We start from the raw sequence: 22,683 nt of genomic DNA on the forward strand, positions 1-22,683 counted from the left end.
TGAAATGTAACATTGTTTTAATTTTAAGAGTAAATTCTGAATTTCCTGATCAATGTTTCCATGCATATAGTTAAAATTTCATGGAGCGTGGTTTTATGCTCCAAATACTGATATCAAAGAAAAGTTTTCTAGATACCTAAGCATTAGTGAAGCCTTTAATCCGGTTATGCCTATGAAGTTGTTAGCTCCTCGATAGACGTATGGAAACCCTTTTTTAAGCGGAAGCGTAAGCCATGTAAACGTTTTCGTGTTAGTACCACCTGAATGAGTCTTATTTATAAATACTTCTGTGCTGATTCACTGATGACTATTGGAATTGTGGTATCGTACCATTAGTTTTTTTTCTAATTTCATTACCAGGTTTTCTCAATCTTATTCAGTGCATTATGTTTACGTGTAGTGATGCTGATGAACGTATGATGGTGCGGGTAGTTAAAGTTTGTAATAATATTAGTAATGAGACTTTTATCCAACAAATTGAAATCTAGCCCAAGTGAAGCGCAATACAAATGAAGATACCTTTAAGTAAAGGTAAACTATAGATACTATATTGCAAACAAAGTGGCGTGAGATACTTTCTGAATCATTGTGAAGGTATTCGCACATAGTGAGGCGATTACACACATCCTTTTCCACTTTAATTATCTCATATTTTATTTATACATTAATTAAAATGCTCTGTTTTGGTAAGCATGATCTACGGTACATTTAATGTCATAATAGACTGTACAGTATCAAAGCGAATAGTCCTTTTCTTAAAAAACACGTAACCTTCTTGTTACTGAGTGCGTTACTCGTGTTGTGACACGCTTTTCGTCTTATGCTTCGTGTGTAATAAAGCTGTTGGTTAAAGAAACAAAATAAGAGTTCGGTTAGTGAGCACTAGCACTGCACTGAACTATGATGTTATTATAATACTTCAGTATAAAACAAACAGTTAAAAAATCGTTAAATGCGATACATAATGTTCCAACTTGCTGTTAGTTATAATAGTTTTGCACACAATTCTTTCACATTAAACAATTGCTAGTTTATAATCATCTTCGAGTTTAAGACATTATGTAATAATATATAATATACCAAACAATGATAACGTTTTAATATATCTATATAAAAAAATAAACTGTCGTACTGAATTATTAGAAGTAAAACAATAGATTCTTTCATTAGTTTCAGCAGGTAACGACGTAAAATTCATTTAAACGTTAAATTTTTTTAAATTTAAAGGAAAATTCACCTTTTTTTTGCAGTTTTAGGAAAATGGATAAGTGATGGAATTGACGCTGAGCAATTGACTTTTTTTAAGGGGGGACTTCGGTATTTAATTTTTTTTTGTGACACATATTTTTATCATTTTTCCCTGAAAGCTGATCCTAACAAGAACATCATGTAAAAGTTTTAGATCAACAGAGGATAAACTGACAAAGATATAGATTTATGAAAATCCGCGCTTCATACAAGGCTCCATACAGATCGCTAGATTGAAGAGCGTTTACCAAAACCAACGTTTTCAAAGTCGGTGCCCATCGTACCGTAAAAACTACTGGACCGATCGATTCGAAATTTTTAGCACATAATCTGTACACCTTTAGCCAGGTAGCCTCGTTGAGATTTCATAAAAGTTGATGATACTTTTTTTTAAACAAATCTTTAAAAATCATGTTTTTAGGCAAAATGACAAAAAGCATCACTTTTTCAACTTCAAAAATCTGCCAAAAATCGAAAAATAAGAAAATGAACTAAAACTTGACGGGGATACTTGTATAAACTTATAATCTTTCAAACGAACATCGATTTGTATTATTCAGATGACTTATCACGCAACTACGATGGGCACCGCAAAAAGTACCTTTTAGCAGACGCACCTTCATGAATTTGATGCCATGGATGAAGTTTTGAATAAATCCTCCACAAAATAGAACTAAATATACTTCTAAAGTTGTAGTTTAATATGCCATTCGCTTGAAAGAAATAAGTAGAATGGTTACGTTACAAAAAATCGTCAGAAACATGCCTTTTTTGACCCGAAAATACCGAAGTCCCCCCTTAAACCTAGCTTCGTGTCTTAAAAAAAACGATTTAAATAAGCCCAAGGAAAAATTCGTTGAAGCTACCTTGAAAATACGTACGGATGACTCGTTCAAAATATGAAAAGGAGTGAATCAGGGCACCACTTTTGAAAACGTTGGTTTCCAGCAAACGGGTTTAACGTTACGAGTATTGAGCAATGCATGACACGCTGTTTTCAGTTAGTTTTATTTTTGTTGATTTAACATTGTATAATTCAAATCTTTTGCAAAGAATACTTGAATATTTTCTAATTCAGATAAAATTGTAAAAAAATTGTAAAAAGTATGTGAACACAGACACGTGATTGCATGATTGCATGATTGCTGTCACTTAATGTGGTAGCGAGCGGAAACTTACTACTCATTCGACTTACATTTCTTTTTTAATTCTTGATAAGGCCATGCTGTTTTCAGCGCACTCCATGGGCGATAAATATATCAGTGACATTTTCATGGCTTGTGGAAACCATTGGCAACACACCATAAAGTTACTACACCATTCTTTCTACAGTCCTATTTCTGTTAACGAAAAATGTATTAGATATCGTTCGTAAAGTGTTACAACTAATTAGTGTAGACGGCTTACAAAATAGTATGTCTCGATTTATTTGTTTTCTCCTAGACAGGTACTGGACCACATGACATTTGCTTTGCAATAAAAGTGCTTGCGAGAGAGAGAAAATTGAAGCCGAAAATTCTCACAAGAGCGGGAAAAACTGTGAGCACCGGTACCTGCATTTTCTCTTGATAATTCAAGTAGAGACAGACCAATTCTCCATCGTTCTGATTTTACTCGTCAGTTTGACGCCGTACTACGTTATATGTAGCACCGTCTGCACTGTCAAAGAACAGTTTTTCTAGCTTCGAATAATTCTAGTGAAATTACTTTAGCTACTGTGCCAGAAAATGCACCTATCTAATTCTGTACAGTTCAATATTGTTTTTACATGTTAATCTATTGTACAGTAAGTGTAGTCAATGTGCCGTTCTACAAATATTAGTCTATGGTATAGCACAGAAAGTATTAGCGGACTACTATTTTGTTTAGTGAACACTGAAGTGGGCAAACAGACGGACAAAGAATGATATTGTTCTTTTTTTGTTAGTGGCGTTTTTGTAATATGCATCTTAACGAGCTTAAACAAATTTGAAGAATCTTAAACGAAGCCATCGAGTTTGTGGATTGAAGATTTTTCATCTCTGAATAATAACTATCCTTTAGTTCAATCGGTTTATGTAATAGAGATAGCGGTGTTGTATCAAACATATCAAATAGTGATAGTGAGGGTTGTAATACGCTTCCCTGAGTTGCCTATTCTAATGGCTATAAAATAAGTAAAATGGGATGCTATGAGTGTTTTTGTTTTCTAATTTTGTAGAGCTTTCATAGATAACATTTGAGATTATATAGAGAAAGCAATGTTCTTATAGAGAGCCTTTAAAGACCCTTCAAACATAGCCTTCATGCCGTAACATTAGGCAATTAAACATTGAAGGATTGCGCTTGAATATGCATTAAGAGAAACAAGAAAATTGTCTTGTTTCTGAACCGTACTTTCTTGAGTTGTATTCTTCGTGCTGCAACATGCCTACATACGCAATATATTGCATTCTGTAAAACATTTCTAGCCAGCTATCTAATCTACAGATAGTATGCTTCCTTTCAAACTCTCTCCATGAGAGCAGCAACATCATCTCCACGGGTTTGGGCATGTGCAAACAACACCAAACGAAAACCTATCTCTCGCATCACCGGAGGCTCTCAGCAAGAGATGGATCAATGAGAACTATTTAACGTACCGGCATACCGATATGGCAAAAAATGGAGTTGTTTGTAGACTGAAGCGAGGCTGTTTTGGCATTTTGCATTCATTTGATGATTTTAAATTACTGGATTTCCAAGACTATCACAACCATCATCCAGTAGAATTGTTAAAAAGTGCATTAGAAATGAGAATCGACCGCTTTCAGTCCCTTTCGCCACATACTACATAGTTATTTCACATACGAATATTTTTTTATTTTCATAAAAAAATATTCAAACGCAGATTTCTTGTTACGTTCCTGAAACGAATTATTTATATGTATATATTTAAGTATATAAAGAATTGCGATGAATTAGTACCTGCATTGACAAAGCAATGGTATCAGATACAGGATACCGAAATCAATTTCAAAAAGCCTAACCCGTCAAAAACTTTTAATAGGTAAGACTGGGCCATTTCGTTTCCTGATAGCTACCTTATTTTCATTTCAGTAATGCGAAACTATCACCAAAATATTTTACATAATTTATGAGCAATTAAATGAATCTGCCGTCACGTAATGATCAAACTGGTGTAAATCATCAAAGATGATAGTGAGTTTGTTCCCGGACAGCGTCTGGGGATGTACAGTGAAGCAGCATCAAAAACAAAAACACCTCCTCTACCATAAGATCATCTACGCCCTCATTAGCGATAAGTACAAACATACAATATTGCGGAAGTCTTCGTTTGCCCTGCTCTATCTGTCCTACGTGTTTATAAAGATGCTTCCAATGACACTGGCTATCGAAACGCATACGAGCACTAAATCGATTACATCATTAACTGTAAAACCACGTGCATTTCCGGAAATAGTGGCACCATCGTTGGACGAAGAAGATGATGATTATATGGATGAATATGTTAATGAATACGACATTGTCAACAATAAGTCAGGTAAATTCAACTATACCATCATTATGAGTTGGGCATTGGGAAATCGTCATCATTGTTTGATTGAGTGATGAATTGCGGATGGAACCGTATTTAACGTTGTCACTGCTGTTCAATATATTCGACATATGAATTTGGAATAAGTTCATTTGCAAGCTAAAAAATTGCTGTTAATTTATTTGCGTTTTGTTTTTTAAAACAATTTTTTTCCACTTATAAATTCATAAAACTAAATGCTTATTAATATGCGTTTGAATTAATTTCAGCCAAAGGAATGTACGTTGGTGCACCATGCGAGTTTCTATGCAACGCAAAGCTTCATCATGTGTACTGTGACCCTACCACAAACACTTGCAGCTGTGAAAAAGATTATGTGGTATTGATTGGACAACTGAAAGGATGTGCCAAGCGTAAGTATTTGGAAACTATTCCGTCTATAAGAAGGGTTTCTGATGGTACATTTGCAAGTCAGCATTTGAAGTGAAATTATTATACTACTTACCTGCAAATCGTAGATTCCTATTTGCAGATAAGAAGATTTTCAAGTTGTAACGTTTGAAGTATACTATGTATACGCTACCAAATACATTCGGATTCGGGATTCGCAACTTCATCCCACATGCATGAATTCAATTTATTTACATGCTTTATTTTATGTCAATGGATCATCAGCCAAAAAACTTGGGGAACAATGTTTCTACGATCAAACATGCATCTACAACGATGAACATGCACTTTGTATGCAGATCGTCCACAATGCAATATGCCAATGTGCACCTGGTTTCCACTCGGTTAGTTATTCAAAGCCTACCAGGCGAGTATTTTGTACCCAAGGTAAGTTGTTTCTGCATTATTATGTAAACATGGCATGGGTTGGTATAGTATTCGTGTAATTTCCTACACTAATGATAGTTTGGAATGGACGAACTTATACCTTTAAAGAAAGGCAGGAGAAATTGTTTCTAATCCGGATAATTTGAATCCAATCGGTCCATACTGTCTCAGCAAGCAATTAATTTGTAATATTCCGGTTTTTGGGCCGCACAATTTCAAAACAGCAAATATTATAAACTCAAAATTTTGCTAGGACACAACCTTCAGAGAGGATCATTTGAAGTAAAGGTGCTCTACCGTTTTTGTAATATCTTTGTTTCTAGGAGGTATTTTTCAAACATTTTAATAGCACAGGAAAGAAGAACAAAACTATTGATCTGGGATACATAATTTTAGGCATAGGGTTCTTATGAAAAAACAGTTAACTTGTAAATTGCTTGAAGGCGTGGATAAACTTTGTTTGCAGACTGTATGTGAAAATGCCAAGGCAAGGGACCAAGGCCCGAAACATTTGCTAATTTAAACGATACCAGGAGAAAATGCGACAGTTGTAAGTTAGTACTTTGTTATCGTTGGTATCTAAATAGAAAATTACATGTTTATATAAATATGAAGACAGCCGTATGTTTAGATAAAAAAAAAACTAGTCGAACAATGCCAGAGCGGGTTTAATATATTGTCCATTTCACAGACATGGCCACTATTACTGCAGATCTTCCGACGCTTTTCGGAGTTACCAGCGGCATTGCAGTGCTCGCTGGTCTAATTTGCATGGTACTGCATTTATTCAGTAAAACAAAGTATCCTCGACCAAGGCACTTTGGCGATGCGAATCTTGCACCACCAATTTTATTCTCCAGTGATACAGGTATGATATGCTGACAACGAGACATTTAGACTCCTTAGCTATTTTTACCATTCCTCACTTTGTCTTCTACCTGCAATAGTGCATTTCATATTTCGCTTCTCTATTTTTGATCATGGAGCCTTGATTTCACACGGCACCACGGTGGTGTGTAGTTGAAGGCTCTATTTAGATTTGCGTGTTTTCTTTCTTTCGCTGTGTCCTTCAACTGAAGTTTCAATGGCTCTAAGTGTTTTGTGAATTTTCAACATTATTATTTTGTCACGAAGTAAAGCACATTATACCCAGAATAGAGTGTGCCATTAAATATACTTAATGAACGATGGCGCAAAATATATCGACTTGTGAAAAATAAGATTGTTTATCTTTCAGTTCTTTGTATAATGAATAAGAAAGCAGTTTTCACTAACGTTTACTTGATTCTAACATTGCCAAGCGGACTTTACATAGGTTTAGAAATAAAGAAAAAATGACAGTATATTTTATGTTATGGTGGCGTGTACGAGTTTTTGTGGCTGCAATAATTATTTTTCACTGTAGAGAAATGTTTTTAGCTATCCCCTTGTTTTCAGTACATAGTAGCTCTAGCGTGCTCCGTGATTCTATGCATTTCATTTTTTCTGTTTCGTCTCTACTTTCATGCTACCATGTAACGGTCTACTAACATAAACACTACGGCGCACAAACACATCACATTGGTCGCGCACACAAACTACACCTTTAAAACCCGTGTCTCAATTGTTGGGCTTGACGACCGATGGTGAATATACTTCTCGTCGTTACCATCGCGGGAATCGCTACTGCTTGACGCGCTTCCTTTTGAACCTACCATTGGGATATCATTGACACAGGGATACCATTGACAATACAGTCTGCAAGACCGTCATCTCGTTCCAGTCAGCGCTCAAGCGGTTCCATCGGTTCCTATGGCAATCGGCGAGCGTCGAGTGCACCGCTACACGGCTCTAAAGGGGTTTTGGTCTCGACCTCCCGTACAGGTGCGGCACGATCAGCCGCCATATTGCTTGTATCATGTCACATATCTGCAATTAGAAATAGTAAATCCAATAGTACCGATTCCCAGCACCCCGGCAGCTATCTGAGCGACGAAAATATGACCAAGTATCTGGAGCGCCAGCTAGAACATCAGAAGCAGCTACTGTACTTGGACATACCGTCACTCAGATCGCACAATAAGTTGTTTTCAAAATTTTGCAAAGCTACCGCCCTGGTGGGCAACAGCCACACCTCCACAACCACTAACAACAGCAGCGGCGATCACAAGAACCAGAGTCACAAGTTGCAAGCTGGTAGCAGTTGCGAAAGCGTGGAGCAAAATCCGGCACCGTACCATTACGCAGGCGCCTCCACTAACGATGAATCCAGCATCGACGATGAGGAGCAGGACGGGACAGTCGATCGGTTTATCAATCGTTACAGCTACGACCTGAATGAAAGCGTCGAGCTGGGAGCCTTGCCTACACCGGCTAGCGAAGTGGCAAACGTTGCGGTAAAACACAATTACTCCTCTCCTGCTACGACAACTGTTGATTATTAAAGAATATCTCCTTAAATCCTTTCATTTCCGTACCCTGTCCACACAACCTCTATTCCTCTGAATCTTTCTCAACGAGTTCTAGCAGAACTTTTACTCCTACCAGAACCATTTGGTTATCAATCCCAACGCTGTACGTTCCGTGTCGCTTACGTGTTTGGGCGGCTCTAGTATAGTCAATGTCTTAGATCATAATTTCTTCTGAATGCATTCTTTTGTTCCCAGTATCTATAATCGTAAATGTGCAATTATTCCAGGCATCTTTTCGACAAACGTAGTGCTTTCACTTTTAATCACTTGTTCTCCTTGCAAACGGCGAATATGAAATCTCTGGTCACATGTCTGACGTTACTGTTGTCCGTCGTTGGATTTGTTTTTAGAGCATATACAACGATTAATCTACTGTCTAGTACAGTAATAGAAACGATACTAGATATAGTAAAAGAAACTAGATATAGTAATAGAAACGATCATCTGATGGTCGTTTTTTTCAAAAATATTTATGAATTCATGGATGATTTGAATACCGTTCGTACCAGCAACAGATTGAGAGTTTGATTTAAAGGACATCTTTGTCTTTATTTGTATTATATTGAACATATTGATCAAACAATTATTGAAATAACCAAATAGCCTGGTGTTTAGATTTTTTTTTGTTCCAAGTAGTAAATCACATAATAGATATGACAGGCTGGATTATGTCGCGGGTGTTGACACTAAGTGGATGATATTTGTACGATTTACGTTATTTTATTGGAACTAGCTATTATTCCTAATATAGTTCAACTGTATACATGAGTTGTTCGCATAAGCCGGGAAGATTCGAAACACTCTACGTTAGCTAAAAGATGTTTGTAATACACGAGTTGATTGCAAATTTACAATTAGGTAGACAGAAATAGCCACTCGTATTTATTTAGAAGTGCGTAGGTGTTCCCTCGTTGAGTGTGAATGTTGTGTTGTTGTGAGTATGTTATTCGTCGTTATTCGTCTGGATTTTCCGTTGTGAGGTGTTTTGAGCGTAAGTTTGCGTTATCATTTATTCCTATTCCTCTATAACCCACAAACTTATTTCAGAGATGTTTCATGCATATAAGCAATATGGCGAAATGATTTAACAACACACACACATTAACATATCTGGTAATGAAACTGAAGACCACAAATTATTGATAGTTTTTCATCGCTTTCGTGAATCATATGTTTATAGTTCATATATTAGGTCCACATTTCCCATTTATTTAAATTGGTGCGAACTGCTTTTGTTGCGGTCGTTTTATACTTTTCAATAATGTTCATTGATATTAGTGCCATGACTAAACGTTCACTTCTGGTTTAGTATTCAACCATTTTATAACCCATTGCGATTTAATAGCTACAGTTTAGAATTCTAACAGCTGGAGAAGATTATGTATGGGACTTTGAGTCCCAGCGAAGCTCACCATGCAATATAATATGATCAGATGTTTTATGTAAATTTATGTGTTTGCGGCTGCGTTCAAAATGTTCATATTTTTATCTTTTGTTACATCTCTTCATCAAGCTTCATTCGAAAGTCGCACTATCAGCTTGTCAGCATTTCACAAACTGACCTAAATGTTTTTCCTATCTTTCATATCACAACTGTTGTTTGCTTTAATCAACTAAATAGCGTATTATGCCCACCCACAGTAAATCGATGTGATGTTAAAATATGATCCGATTGATGAAGTGGTCCGTGTGTTTTTCTCTTTTTTCATTGGTTTCTTCTGAACTGCGGGCTGTATTCGAATGATGTCCAAAATTTCCAAATTGAAGGTTCCCGAAGACCCAGTTTAGCTTCCGTGCACAGCACGACCTCATCTGTTCGAAGCTACAGTATGCGCCGGTTTGAGCAGGAAATACAGCAGAAGGAGCTTCGACAAGAAATGAAGAAACATTTAGCGCGACTTCAAGAACAACAACAGCTGCAAAAAATTAAACCAAACATCATTATTGGCGATGTGATATCGTGCCCTATGAATAGGCCGATCCTCACCACCCCAAGCCCTATGACTCCTAATTCCCTAGATGACATAATACTTCCGTCGGTGGATGAAACACAAGAGGTAAATCAATTGAAATAAATTGATGGATCATGATTACCCATGCTAAGTATATCAAAATTATTACAGTTCTCTCCAAACCTTAGTCAGCGCTCAGTTAGCGATAGCACTGGAGGGTGTTTTGATGGACCGTGTAGTTCCACCGAGTTGCTGAAGTAATAGACAGCGTGTTGTAACTACCAAAATAGTGATGACTATAGGCAAATGTTATATAGGAACCTTTTATGGAATTTTTTAAAAGTTAATGATGAACATGAGACACATTGAAGAACTACTAAGCACGTGCAGTAAACCGTGCGTGTGCTAAGCTCCAATATGTAAGGTCCCGAACCTGATGAGAGATCCCAGTGTGTGCAGCCATAGTACCTCTATGAGCTAGTGGGAATCTTCAACGACTACGAGAATAAAAACCGGAACTCGAAAATGTTCAAATCGAATCAGTGTCGCTTCACAGGGACGGTAAATTTAATCTTAATTTATTTTGAATCAACGCGATACGATGAATTAAACAAAAATCAGACCACGTGATTCTGCTAAAAATGTAATGTTTTCGATTTAACTTTTTTGAAAAGTATTTTTACCATAATTACCACACACCTTCAAATATTTTACAGCGATACGATTAAATGTAAGGGTATGGCTGTGATTTTTTTTTCTGAATTCATTAAATAACAGTCGTGTCTCAATTATGGCTTACTGAAGCTATTGTCCTATCAACAAACGAAATCTCTATTAATTGCAATTAAGATAATAGCATTTAACAAATATAAATCGTTTGAAAGACTCGATTTTTCTGTTTCATTGATGCTTCTCAAATGATATTTCCATGAAAAAATAACATCTAATCTCTAAAGACCAATGTTTGTACATTGATTGCGATACAAATGCCAGCATCAATTTTCTTCAATATAACATCATTTATTTCAGGAAGTAAACTTATGAAATATGTGAAAATTAATGGATATAATTTCTAAACGAGGAATCCAAGAACAAAGACAAAACACGTATAACACAAAACCATGTACTTTAGCATGTTCATGTTGGCTTAAATGTTCTATTGTAAGGTAAATAATCAACTTTAACGGTACATGCTTAGCTATAAACGGCGATAAGTTGCGATGCTCAGTAACATGGTTGCACGGGGTATGAAGCATTCTAAATTTGGTTTATACAAACGCAGTAGAGATGACTATTTTGTTTCAGAGCAAAATAGAAGCAAAAGTCATAAATGCCCCATTAAAATGTTCTACAGAATATATTCTTCATAACATGTTTGCTGTTTTTCGTTCGTGATTGTTTCCACCAATTTTTCGAAAATACTTGCAGCTTAATGAATTAGATAGTAAGTTTGCATTCTGAACGGGCATTACAATAGGACGTATAATTAAAATAGAACCAATCTAAGTCAGGGGTATTGTTATAACGGACTTGGGACAGTAAATGAATGTCGATTCGATGTGGAAAATGATTTCCAATTACAATTTCAACATGTTTATAAGCAGTTGGTTTTCCTAATGAAATATAAATATTATATTTTAATGCAATAATTGCGTCTGTTTTTCTGTCAGATCTTCGCCAGTGTGATTGATTTTTAAAATTCATCAGATTTATAACTAAGCTCAAACGATACGGTGCATTTGTAAAAAAGGGGGAGCATTTATCTAAAATCGAAAAAAATCTTGAGTGCATTGTTAAACGATATTGCCATTACGAGCGACTATAGTCACTAGCTGAACCGAAAAGAACAGAAAACTATGGATGTTCATATTTGAGCAATGCGAGAAAAAGTAGAAATTTATGTTGAACACATTGAATATTAAACTTATATTATCTTTGTGAAATATTGAGCATAGACTGATATATCTTTAGAGAAGGGCAGAAAACAACAGAAAATGAGAAGTTGATTGAAACGATAATGTTACGGACGCATACACAATTTACCTATTACCCTGGAAAAAATAAAACGCTGCAGTTCTTTCAATAAGCATTGAACAACATGAACGAAGCACATACTTCGTGAGAATAGTTCAATTACTACGATATTGGCATTGTGTTAATCCTTTTCTGGAGAGCTTGTTATTTAAGTCAGTCTTTCCGCACCAGTACAAGACTGATATTTGTATTAAGCATTGATTTGGCAATTATAAATTACTTACTCGTATGCTTTATTGGCCATTTTTATCTCCTGATACAATTCCTTAATTCAACATAAATTCTAGTGAAAAATTACTGTATCTTAAATGGGAATTTTAATTTCAATTAAATTTCGTACCGCCTTACGATATACACCGGCGATGCATATACGAACCGCTTGAGTTTCTTCAAATGATTGCGAGATTTCTAATGAGACGTACACTAATCTGTTCCACGAATGAAGGAGATTGAATAAAGAGTCAAGTGTTTGCTTCAATCATTTTCATACTTCAGTCATTTTATTGTCAAACAAAGGTATTTAATTAGATTTAAGTAGATTATGGCAGCGGGGCTAAGGTATGTAATTTTTTTAAACTTCATTTATTTTTTACAGTTTTTTGTGAATGCTGAGCCATTCAAGAGTATTGTGTAAAATGTTTAGATCAATGAACAATCTTTAACCCTCATCGGTTCTTTGTATGCGCGCCCACACAATGTGGTTCGAAAACATCAAATTATTCGAAAACGGCTCGATCAAATGGTCTGAATTTCTCTTAAATCTTTTGATCAAAGAATAGAAATATTTTACTAAAAATTTTTAGGCATGTGTAGTATCGCCAGAGATGAAATAGTTACAAAACGGTTCCTGTGTATGCGTACGCATACACATACATCTGCCATTTGTATTTAGCCAAAAACAATCCTTTTCGCTGCTTTGGAAATATGAATTCAGTTATTTATATATTGCATCAAAATATATATTCATCCGTAAATATATTGCATCCAAATCTGCCAAATATGGCATGGTAATTTTGGTTTTAGGTGTTTCAAAGATGGTATGCATACAATACACAAATTTATAATTATCGTGATTGATACACCACTCCCAAAAGCAACTTATGCTGGCGTATTTTTTGGATTTGACAGACAGAATATATGATCAACATGTAACATGCGACAATTTTTTACCTCATATGATTCGGCTGAAGAATTGAAAATAGGAATGCAATTCTATTAGCCTTGGTTGATATGCGCACAAATCTAATATATTCTAGTGAAGCTATTTATGACCGCAAATTACAAGCCGTTACGTTGCCGTATGTCCCTCGTCGCTGCCAATTTGTCATTTTGTTGAGCATGTACTGTAATGCTGTCAGGATCAACATTAATCAAAAAATTAAAAAGCCAAACATAGTTGAGTACTTACAAGAAGAGTAAAGGAGGGATTGACACCATGGATCAAATGGAACCCATTACTTGCAAAGGAAAAATAAATCGTTGGCAAATGGCTCTGTAGTATGCAATATTAGTAGCCATTATTTGTTCACGGAATTGTTTCCGGACTGAAAAAAAGGGAGCCATAATATTCGTCGTCGGTTGTTTATCAAAGCATTGGGAATGCCTCTTGTCCATCCACACATAGTAAGACACAAAACAAGACCGACTGATAATGATGCTGCTAATGTTTCGCATAATGTTCGTCCAATTCGCCATTTGACACCAACAACCGAAAACGGCCGTTGCTACATCTGCACTAACAAAACTAACCAAAATGTGCATGTTATGAAAGTGTGCCAAATTTGATTATGCTGACCATCGATACGATATTTGCAGGAAATGTGCCAAAAAATTGAGAAAACTTGAAAACTTTTTCTCAAAAAACTTGATTTTCTATTTGCCGGCTTTACTACACAATTTTTAAGGCAAAATTGTGTGTATGCGCGCGCATACACAAGAACCGGTTCGATGCAATTCTGGAGGGACCGATGGGGGTTAAGCACTTTATCAGAACATTATTTTCCAGATAGCCCCGTCGAGTTTTCATAAAACATGTTGATATTAAAAAAAGTTAACACAATATTGGCATTTTCATAAAAAAAATGATGAATGTTGGTCCGATGATCCAGCACGCGGCTAAGGCGGACACCGAAAAAAGTACATTTTTGCAAGCATGCCGTTCTTAATCTACTTCTTCAATCGTTGGGCCGGCACCAGATGTCGGTGGAGGACCGCTTGCTCCTGGCCTACCGCCTGCCGGCATTTCGCCAGAACCTTGATACAATTTCTGAATGATTGGACTACAGACGGCTTCCAGCTCTTTTTGTTTGTGCTCAAACTCATCCTTTTCCGCCATCTGGTTTGCATCCAGCCACGAAATAGTCGCATTACATTTATCCAAAATAAGCGTCCTGTCCGCATCGGGTACCTTTTCCTTAACACTTGTTTCGTCCATAGTTGACTTCATGTTGAAACAATATGATTCCAAAGAATTTTTGGCCGAAATCTTTTGGCGTTGGTTCTCATCCTCGCTGCGAAACTTTTCTGCCTCATTGACCATACGATCTATGTCCTCCTTATTGAGGCGACCCTTATCGTTAGTGATTGTGATCCGATTCTCTTTGTTAGTCGATTTCTCAATGGCAGATACATTCATGATACCGTTAGCATCAATATCGAAAGTAACCTCAATTTGCGGCACTCCGCGCGGAGCAGGTGGAATACCACTGAGTTCAAATTTTCCAAGAAGATTGTTGTCCTTCGTCATAGCTCGTTCTCCCTCAAAGACTTGAATCAGTACGCCAGGTTGATTGTCCGAGTAGGTGGTGAAGGTTTGCGTCTGTTTGGTTGGGATGGTGGTATTTCGTTTGATCAGAACGGTCATGACTCCTCCGGCCGTTTCGATTCCTAACGACAGTGGTGTGACATCCAGCAAAAGTAAATCCTGGACCGCCTCCGAAGTGTCTCCTTGAAGGATCGCCGCTTGCACTGCAGCACCATATGCGACAGCCTCGTCGGGGTTGATGGATTTATTCAACTCTTTCCCATTAAAGAAATCCTGCAGAAGTTTCTGCACCTTCGGAATCCGAGTGGATCCACCAACCAAAACTATATCGTGTATACTGCCCTTATCCATCTTGGCATCCCGTAGTGCTTTAGTCACTGGCTCCATAGTGTCGCGGAACAAGTCTGAGTTGAGTTCTTCAAAACGGGCCCTCGTCATCGAAGTATAGAAATCAATCCCTTCGAAAAGTGAATCGATTTCAATGCTTGCCTGAGTTGATGCTGACAAAGTGCGCTTCGCGCGTTCACATGCCGTACGTAGACGACGCAATGCTCGCTTGTTGGACGAGATGTCCTTCTTATTCTTACGTTTAAACTCTTCCACAAAATGTGAGACCATTCGGTTATCGAAATCTTCTCCTCCCAGATGTGTATCGCCTGCAGTGGACTTGACCTCAAAAATGCCGTCCTCAATAGTGAGGATAGAAACGTCGAAGGTTCCACCGCCGAGATCAAAGATGAGAACATTCCGCTCACCCACGCCAGTTTTGTCCAACCCGTACGCAATGGCAGCAGCTGTCGGTTCATTGATGATTCGTAGCACATTTAAACCAGCAATTGCTCCTGCATCCTTTGTGGCTTGACGCTGAGAATCGTTAAAGTACGCAGGAACGGTTATAACAGCGTTTGCAATATTCTTTCCGAGGTAAGCTTCAGCACTTTCCTTCATCTTCGTGAGCACCATTGATGAGACTTCTTCAGGGAAAAAAGATTTCTTCTCGCCCTTGTATTCCACTTCCAGCTTCGGTTTACCAGCATCACTTACTACTTCGAACGGCCAGTGCTTCATATCACTCTGGACCGTTGGATCATCAAACTTACGGCCGATCAACCGCTTCGCATCTATCGAATGAACGCAAGGCACGTGATAATCATTCTAATTTAAACTGTTTATCATTTAGTGAGCCGCTGACTTACCAAAAATGGTATTATTTGGATTCATTGCTACTTGATTTTTGGCTGCATCGCCAATAAGCCGCTCGGTATCGGTAAACGCCACGTACGAGGGTGTTGTCCGATTCCCTTGATCATTCGCGATAATATCAACCTTTCCATGCTGGAACACTCCTACACAGGAATACGTCGTCCCCAAATCAATGCCAATTGCCGGAACTTTTGCCATTTCTTACATCGAAAGAGAGAATCACAATATGCTATACCGTAAATAAAACAATATCTTAAATCGTTCATTTAAGCGTTAATCAATTACCTCACTATGGTATTATAACTTTGGTATAGTGGCGTTGGTTACTAACAATGGTTTAACACCAGAGTTCGTGCAAGTTTACTCAGTCCGATCTAATCAATGAGTGAGGCACAGTACTGTTTCGTGCACTGAACCATACTTGGTACATGCTTAAAATAACTTAATCGGTTATATCACAGCACGACGGCTAGAGCGAACGGAGCTAACGACCAAAAATAGCACAAAAATAGGTTCGAAATATAAGAGGTGATATGGTGTCTAGAACATTCTGTGCAATCGTATTATATGTTAAACGGAATGGAATAGTTATTACTCTAGTTCTATATTCCATACTAGGTGATTTACCCGATTTCATACGGGTACACGGGGTGGTTTCTTTTCATTGGTCCATTTTTCTTATCATATTTCTATCACGATGTCATTTGTAGAATTTATCGCGTCTACCAGGTGTATGCATATGAAACCGACTTTTTCGATCTAAAACTACGCCAAATAGAGCTTTTAAGTCAGTCTAAGTGGTTTATTTTGTTCATTAGGCAACCGTGAAACATAATCGGTGTGCATTTTTTCTAATTTAACACTATAAAAAATAATTTCATTGCAATTGTAATGGCAAGTTCCGTTCTAAAAAACTTTGCCTCCATCTCAAAAACTTGGTGGCCGAATCGCATCAAATTTTTATTGTAGGTTACGGTGGGCATGCTCTCACTGAAACACAGTGCAAAGTGCGGTTTAAAAATTTTAAAAGTAGTGATTCATTGATGAGAGAACCACCAACCATCGAAAATGTTAGAAGTCTTCAATTTGCAGGCCTTATTGGCCAAAATGGTTACTAATGATCATTAAAAGCAACAATTAATCAATTTCGACCGAGACTTGTGAAAAAAAGTAAAATATCAAAAACGACTAAATTAAACTATTTTGCTCGATGAAAATGCTCAGCCACCGCGTGGAATATCGGCCAAGGATACGGGAAAAGCGACAATTGATAACAATTACCACTTGCGGCTAACTTACCAGACTTTACTCTATCAGATGGACATTCATTTGCATCGTTAGGACAGGTAATCAAATATCGGGATTGGTAATCAAATATTTTCAAATTTAGATGTTTTATACTCCTGATCGGCCATCAGACTGTAATCGAATGATTCCAGGGTAAGACATTCCGTAAGATTTGCAAAGTTTTCCCGAGACCTGTGACAAGGCCGTTTAGCTAGTAGATACAGCTTAATCTCGAGTTGAAACATCTCTCTTTCTCGACTATTCCCATACTTTATAGCTATTCTACACTCTGTATAACCATTTTAAAAACCCCGCACGTGAAGATTGCAAACACGAAAAGATATTTTTACACACCTTTTAAGATTCAGAAAAAAGTCACTTTTCCGGCACATATACTCGCAAACAATGACTTCACTCAACAATCAACCATTTTTACAATTAATAACACAGGAAAATTCAACAGCATAATAAGCGAGAAGTAGATCAATTGATGAATAACAATTTAAAAACTGATTTGGGTCTGGTGGCGGCTAAACTGGTCATTCAAACTTAAAATTCAATTTACTGATTTTTGCTGCATGCAAATTAAAAAAAATATGACGAAATAAGCTACAGGTTTTATTCTACAAGATAAAAATATACACATAATTTGAAAGATCGTGGTAATAAGCGAATAAGATAAGGGGTTAAGCGAGAATCAAGAAAAAGATTGGGAACTCTCTACGTGCCAACGTTCCTAGAATAATCCGAGTCCAAAATATCCATCCCCAGCTTCAATATTACAGCGATCTTTTTTTATCACACAGCAAATCACTTTACTTTAGTCCTTTCAACCGGCTAAGCAGTCACAGTTTAACAAGGAGTTGTTTTTTGTATTCCCATGCACGTATTGGCCTTTTCATCAATTTGAACGACTTCAATTCGACTCGATCGGGAAAAGGCTTCCCGGGTCATCCAGGATAAAAAATTTGATGAAATCGACGTTGCGCATACCAACGCATGTTTTGTCCAATCCGTTTTTAATTATAGCATTCGATGATTCAATGATGATACGTAACAGATTCAAATCAGTCCAGCCATTCCGAAGTCCGTGCTACCCATTTCCTCTAATATGAAAAAAAACATTGAGACGTTTTCTATTCTTCCGTGTATTCTGCAACGGGACAAGCAAATCTTTTGTTAAATGTTGGAACACATACATTTGTGGCACATTACCTTTCTCCATAAATGTGTTTCGTATAACATTAAAAAGTAGGACAAACAAGGTTTACTTAAATGTATATAACAAATATAACTAGAAAATGCTTTTATTGTGACGAATGAATTAATCTAAGCCTACGATTTAGTTTCGATACATTCTTTTGATTCGATGAAAAGTAAAACTGTATTTATAAAAAGCTCAGGGGGTACGATAAAACCAAAAAATAAAGCAAACAGTGACTAATGATATTGTCCTTCGGCAGTATTTGGCATACGGACAGTTAACTGATACCGGGGTAACAAATCAATTTGCTTTATCGATGCTATGCAAAATTGTGTAAACAATTACTAGAGTATGATCGCTGGTGACAATTGTTCCGCATTTACATTATTGTGTATTCAAACTTAGTTTCTTATTGATCTACGATTTGGTGAAGTAGGATTGATAAACCATGCCAAGGGAAGAAGCCGCAAACCAACTAAAGCAACTCCACCATGTGGCGAATCCGAAAATTCCGCGATATACTTCTTTGGTGAACACTGATTTAAGGCTTTGTAGCGAAAGGTGGAAGCTCTGGGCAGTGGACAGAATGTTGGATCCCAATTCCTGCTCACTCTCTGGTGTTACGGTGGCGAAATCATTTGTATCAAACAGTGCATGATCAGTTGTCATTGCAGCAAGCATCGACTTTTCGTATTCTAAATCCGCGGAACATTCATCGTCCATAACAGATTGTTTAAGAATACCCGACCATGAGAAATCACCAAGGGTCTTGTACATTAGAGTGAAGAATAAGCACATCAAGATCGGCGCAACGTACTGTAGTGTAACGACGCAAAGATAGTAGAAAATTGAAGAGATCTTCTTCTGTAGTTCTATATTTGTTATGCGCCCCGCTTCTTTCTTCTGCTCCTCAACGCGCTCGTGGGCAAGGTTGAGGTATGCTTGCAAGTAAATAGGCATTAGCATAAACCTTAGAAGTACAGCCACTACCACCGCTATCAGTCGGATTGTTTCAAATGCTTCCGTAGAAAGTCTGAGTTTATGAAAGAAAACAATATAAATTTCGTTAGTTATTTTACGGATTGCCGAATAACGACAGCTTTAGGTACTCACAGGGGTCCATTCATTCCGGAAAAGATTCGTGCCGTAAGGTAATCTCTACTGATGGGTTTTACCCACAAAATTACCAACAGGAAGGGCAAAGCGAAACTTACGTTCAACATCAGTTTAAGGCAAACTCTGTCTTGACAAAATCTGTGAAGTAGTATGAAATTATTAGCAATATTGCGTTTAGCAGTAAGCGATGATTTGTACAATTACTTCAAAGAATCCCAGTGCATCCTAGCCATTCGCAATCCGGGAAAAGTGAATAGCGCACCTAAAATACCGCAGCTAACGGCAATGAAAAATTTGACCACAATTTTGGATGCTGGTCCGCTGAAAATTATATGAAAATGTGTCTCATCAGAAAACTGTAGAGCTGGTCATCGCCTTAGTAGACGGTATCTCAGCCATGCTTACGAGGAATTGAGGCCCTGGCCCTCCAAAAAGCTAGATGCACTTTCGTTAAAGCTGTGATACGCTTTATCCAGCCCAACCTCAAGCGTATGCTCCGGTACAATCAAAATAATCATAGCAATCAGCAGATATGCTAAACCCGTCACGATACAAGTGGAACGCTCTCCGATTGACTCATCGCTTTGAAAATATTGCACTGTTAGAGAGGCGAGCAGTTTACTGAAAAACAATTGTTAAGGAATGTTACGAATATACGGAGAAATCTTGTGAGGAAGAATTCAATAAAAAGGATACAATGCAAAAAACACAACGAGAAGGCACCACAGCATACTAAGATTAATTTCCTCTTTTAAGGGAAAGAAGCAGTGGTACACCTGCAAGAAAAAAACACTGTTAGACACCGGTTGTAATGTACTTTAATGCTATCTGTGTCTTTACCTCCGACGTAGCGTACACTATGGCGGCATACAGACTAAAATCCACCAACCATTGGTATTCGGTATAAAAGCGTAAATGCACGACATCGTAAGGAGAAATCGGCGTCGTCTCGAGTTGAATGTCGAGGCTACGAGGAATGTGAAATGAAGATGCCTTATCTCCGTGCAACTGATGCTGATGGCCATTTCTTTTATCTTTTTTTCCTTTACTCTTCTCCCGCGGAACTCCGGACAGTTTCTTCAGCTCGTCATCCGTCGGGTGCAGGTAACGTGTGAGGCCGGTGGAGCATAATATCCACCTGGCTAGTGAGAAGTGCGGACTCAGTTTTTGAATTACACTGACCATAATCAGCGTAATGACTAATTGCGCTCCGAGGAGAGCCTGGAATTGAGAGAAAGATAGATATACTAATTTCAATGGATACTGCAGGGCCCTGAGAAATACGGGCCGGCCGGTGCCATTTAGCACTAATTATAGATCTACTCTAAAAATAGGTCAACCGCCAACCGGTCTCCTTACCATCGCTTTGATATTGGGGACTACGTTGGATTACAATCGAGCTAAAAGCATCACTTTTTACGATGGATCAGCAAGTGATTTTTAATCCGAAGATTAACTAAACAGAGAGCCGCTGTTTTGCCGCCACTATGAACACGAATATGAGAATAATCCAAGGGAATCCAAGGAAATCCAAGGAAAATCCGAGAAATCCACGAAAGTCGGAAAATCTAATCCTGCCCGGAAGAAACACGACAAAATCGCAAACTGCCTTGTTCTTCTAGCGCACGGAAAAGGTAAAAACGTGAAGAATTTCCCACTTTTTTAGGAGCACAAGATTTCCTCCGGAGACCAAAACAAGCACGAAAGGTATTGGGAGGGGGGGGGGGTGTATTAAATAACCAGATGAAGTCATGAATAAAAAAAAATGACAGTTATGAAGCCTGTTTCGGATGCTGGACTCGCTTTGAGAAATAAGAAATCCGTAAAGAAAGTTAAAAGCCGGGGATACATGAAGCGTAAACTCTCGTATAAACTCAGAATGTAATGCCAAAAAGTTTACGCTTCGTGTGGCAGGCATAATCGCATAAAAGTTTATACCGAAACGTCAAATGCAATTACATTCGGGCACCTGCAATTACAATATGCTATTACATCAATTACATGCGTTTCTGGCCACAAAAAACATAAATCGACGAGATAAGTTGATTTGTGAACATCTTTTAATATATTTAAAGATGTTTTTACTGTATATTAGCGATTGTAGAACATTCAATTCATCATAACGCTACGCTTCATGTTGGTGCTGAGTTTACGCTTGCTTTTAAGCCGGGGATACATGAAGCGTAAACTCTGGTATAAACTCAGAGTGTAAAGCCGGCGATACATGAAGCGTAAACTCTCGTATAAACTCAGAATGTAATGCCAAAAAGTTTACGCTTCGTGTGGCAGGCATAATCGCATAAAAGTTTATACCGAAACGTCAACTGCAATTACATTCGTGCACCTGCAATTACACTATGCTATTACATCAATTACATGTGTTTTTGGCCACAAAAAATATAAATCGACGAGATAAGTTGATTTCTGAACATCTTCTTTAATATTTTAAGATGTTTTTACTGTATATTAGCGATTGAAGAGCATTGAATCCATCATAACGCTACGCTTCATGTTGGTGCTAAGTTTACGCTTCTTTTACACACGGATTTACGCTCCGCGGGCCTATAATCTTTTTGACATAAGTATAATCTTTTTGGCATTAAGCCGGGGATACACGAAGCGTAAACTCTAGCGTAAACTCAGAATGTAATGCCAAAAAGTTTACATTTGCCGTTTACACGGTGTAAAAAAGATTATAGGTCCACGGAGCATAAATCCTAGCGTAAACGCTGTTTGCAAGTGATCATTACTAGCGTTTTTAATCTTTTTCTTCGGAAAAAAGATCCTATTTTTCTCACAAAAGTCGATAAAAGTTCAGTGTAATTCGGATTACACGTCTCAACCCGGTTATGTAAACATGTTCAAGTGTGAATTAATTTTATATTTACGCTTGAGTTTACGCTTCATGTATCACCGGCTAGAGTGTAAAGCCGGCGGCCGTTATGATGGATTCAATGTTCTTCAATCGCTAATATACAGTAAAAACATCTTAAAATATTAAAGAAGATGTTCAGAAATCAACTTATCTCGTCGATTTATATTTTTTGTGGCCAAAAACACATGTAATTGAT

At 37.5% G+C, this 22,683-nt stretch overlaps 3 protein-coding genes across 7 annotated transcripts; 1 reads left to right on the forward strand and 2 right to left on the reverse strand.

Annotated features, from left to right (window-relative positions):
* The first annotated feature begins 2,890 nt into the window (after positions 1–2,890).
* LOC126577860 (uncharacterized) lies at positions 2,891–14,158 on the forward strand. 5 transcript variants are annotated; one of them, XM_050239846.1, is made up of 8 exons: positions 2,891–3,034; positions 4,327–4,771; positions 5,035–5,178; positions 5,441–5,602; positions 6,294–6,470; positions 7,319–7,465; positions 9,820–10,109; positions 10,176–14,158. In XM_050239846.1, the coding sequence occupies exons 2-8, from the start codon at positions 4,423–4,425 to the stop codon at positions 10,263–10,265; spliced, it is 1,359 nt and encodes a 452-aa protein (XP_050095803.1). In that variant the 5' UTR covers positions 2,891–3,034; positions 4,327–4,422; the 3' UTR covers positions 10,266–14,158. The 5 variants fall into 5 exon arrangements, with proteins under 5 accessions (XP_050095803.1, XP_050095804.1, XP_050095802.1 ...); XM_050239847.1 differs by lacking the exon at positions 7,319–7,465; XM_050239845.1 differs by lacking the exon at positions 10,176–14,158 and having other exon boundaries at positions 7,319–7,977; positions 9,820–9,978.
* On the reverse strand, positions 14,092–16,453 carry LOC126577858 (heat shock 70 kDa protein cognate 4-like). Its single transcript, XM_050239840.1, has 3 exons — positions 16,291–16,453; positions 15,999–16,205; positions 14,092–15,923 (listed from the first exon to the last, which is right to left on the reverse strand). The coding sequence occupies exons 2-3, from the start codon at positions 16,201–16,203 to the stop codon at positions 14,200–14,202; spliced, it is 1,929 nt and encodes a 642-aa protein (XP_050095797.1). The 5' UTR covers positions 16,204–16,205; positions 16,291–16,453; the 3' UTR covers positions 14,092–14,199.
* Positions 16,454–18,558: 2,105 nt separating this feature from the next.
* Positions 18,559–21,302, reverse strand: LOC126577859 (transmembrane protein 161B). Its single transcript, XM_050239842.1, has 7 exons — positions 20,972–21,302; positions 20,453–20,833; positions 20,309–20,388; positions 20,018–20,233; positions 19,817–19,933; positions 19,610–19,750; positions 18,559–19,529 (listed from the first exon to the last, which is right to left on the reverse strand). Exons 1-7 carry the CDS (start codon positions 20,972–20,974, stop codon positions 18,914–18,916), a joined length of 1,554 nt encoding a protein of 517 aa, XP_050095799.1. The 5' UTR covers positions 20,975–21,302; the 3' UTR covers positions 18,559–18,913.
* Between the last annotated feature and the right edge of the window lie 1,381 nt (positions 21,303–22,683).

This window comes from Anopheles aquasalis, chromosome 3 (genome assembly GCF_943734665.1).
Source record: "Anopheles aquasalis chromosome 3, idAnoAquaMG_Q_19, whole genome shotgun sequence".
Classification (NCBI taxonomy): domain Eukaryota; kingdom Metazoa; phylum Arthropoda; class Insecta; order Diptera; family Culicidae; genus Anopheles; species Anopheles aquasalis.

What these genes read in the sequence shown, in the direction of transcription:
- LOC126577860 (XM_050239844.1), top strand. Translation starts at nt 4,423, where the DNA reads ATGATAGTGAGTTTGTTCCCGGACAGCGTCTGGGGATGTACAGTGAAG. An exon ending in CATTGTCAACAATAAGTCAG is followed by an intron (nt 4,772 to 5,034) that starts GTAAATTCAACT and finishes AATTAATTTCAG; the next exon opens with CCAAAGGAATGTACGTTGGT. An exon ending in TTTATTCTCCAGTGATACAG is followed by an intron (nt 6,471 to 7,318) that starts GTATGATATGCT and finishes TCATTGACACAG; the next exon opens with GGATACCATTGACAATACAG.
- LOC126577858 (XM_050239840.1), bottom strand. Translation starts at nt 16,203, where the DNA reads ATGGCAAAAGTTCCGGCAATTGGCATTGATTTGGGGACGACGTATTCC. An exon ending in TCCAAATAATACCATTTTTG is followed by an intron (nt 15,924 to 15,998) that starts GTAAGTCAGCGG and finishes TTCATTCGATAG; the next exon opens with ATGCGAAGCGGTTGATCGGC.
- LOC126577859 (XM_050239842.1), bottom strand. An exon ending in TAGTGTACGCTACGTCGGAG is followed by an intron (nt 20,389 to 20,452) that starts GTAAAGACACAG and finishes TTTTTCTTGCAG; the next exon opens with GTGTACCACTGCTTCTTTCC. An exon ending in ATGCACTGGGATTCTTTGAA is followed by an intron (nt 19,751 to 19,816) that starts GTAATTGTACAA and finishes ACTACTTCACAG; the next exon opens with ATTTTGTCAAGACAGAGTTT.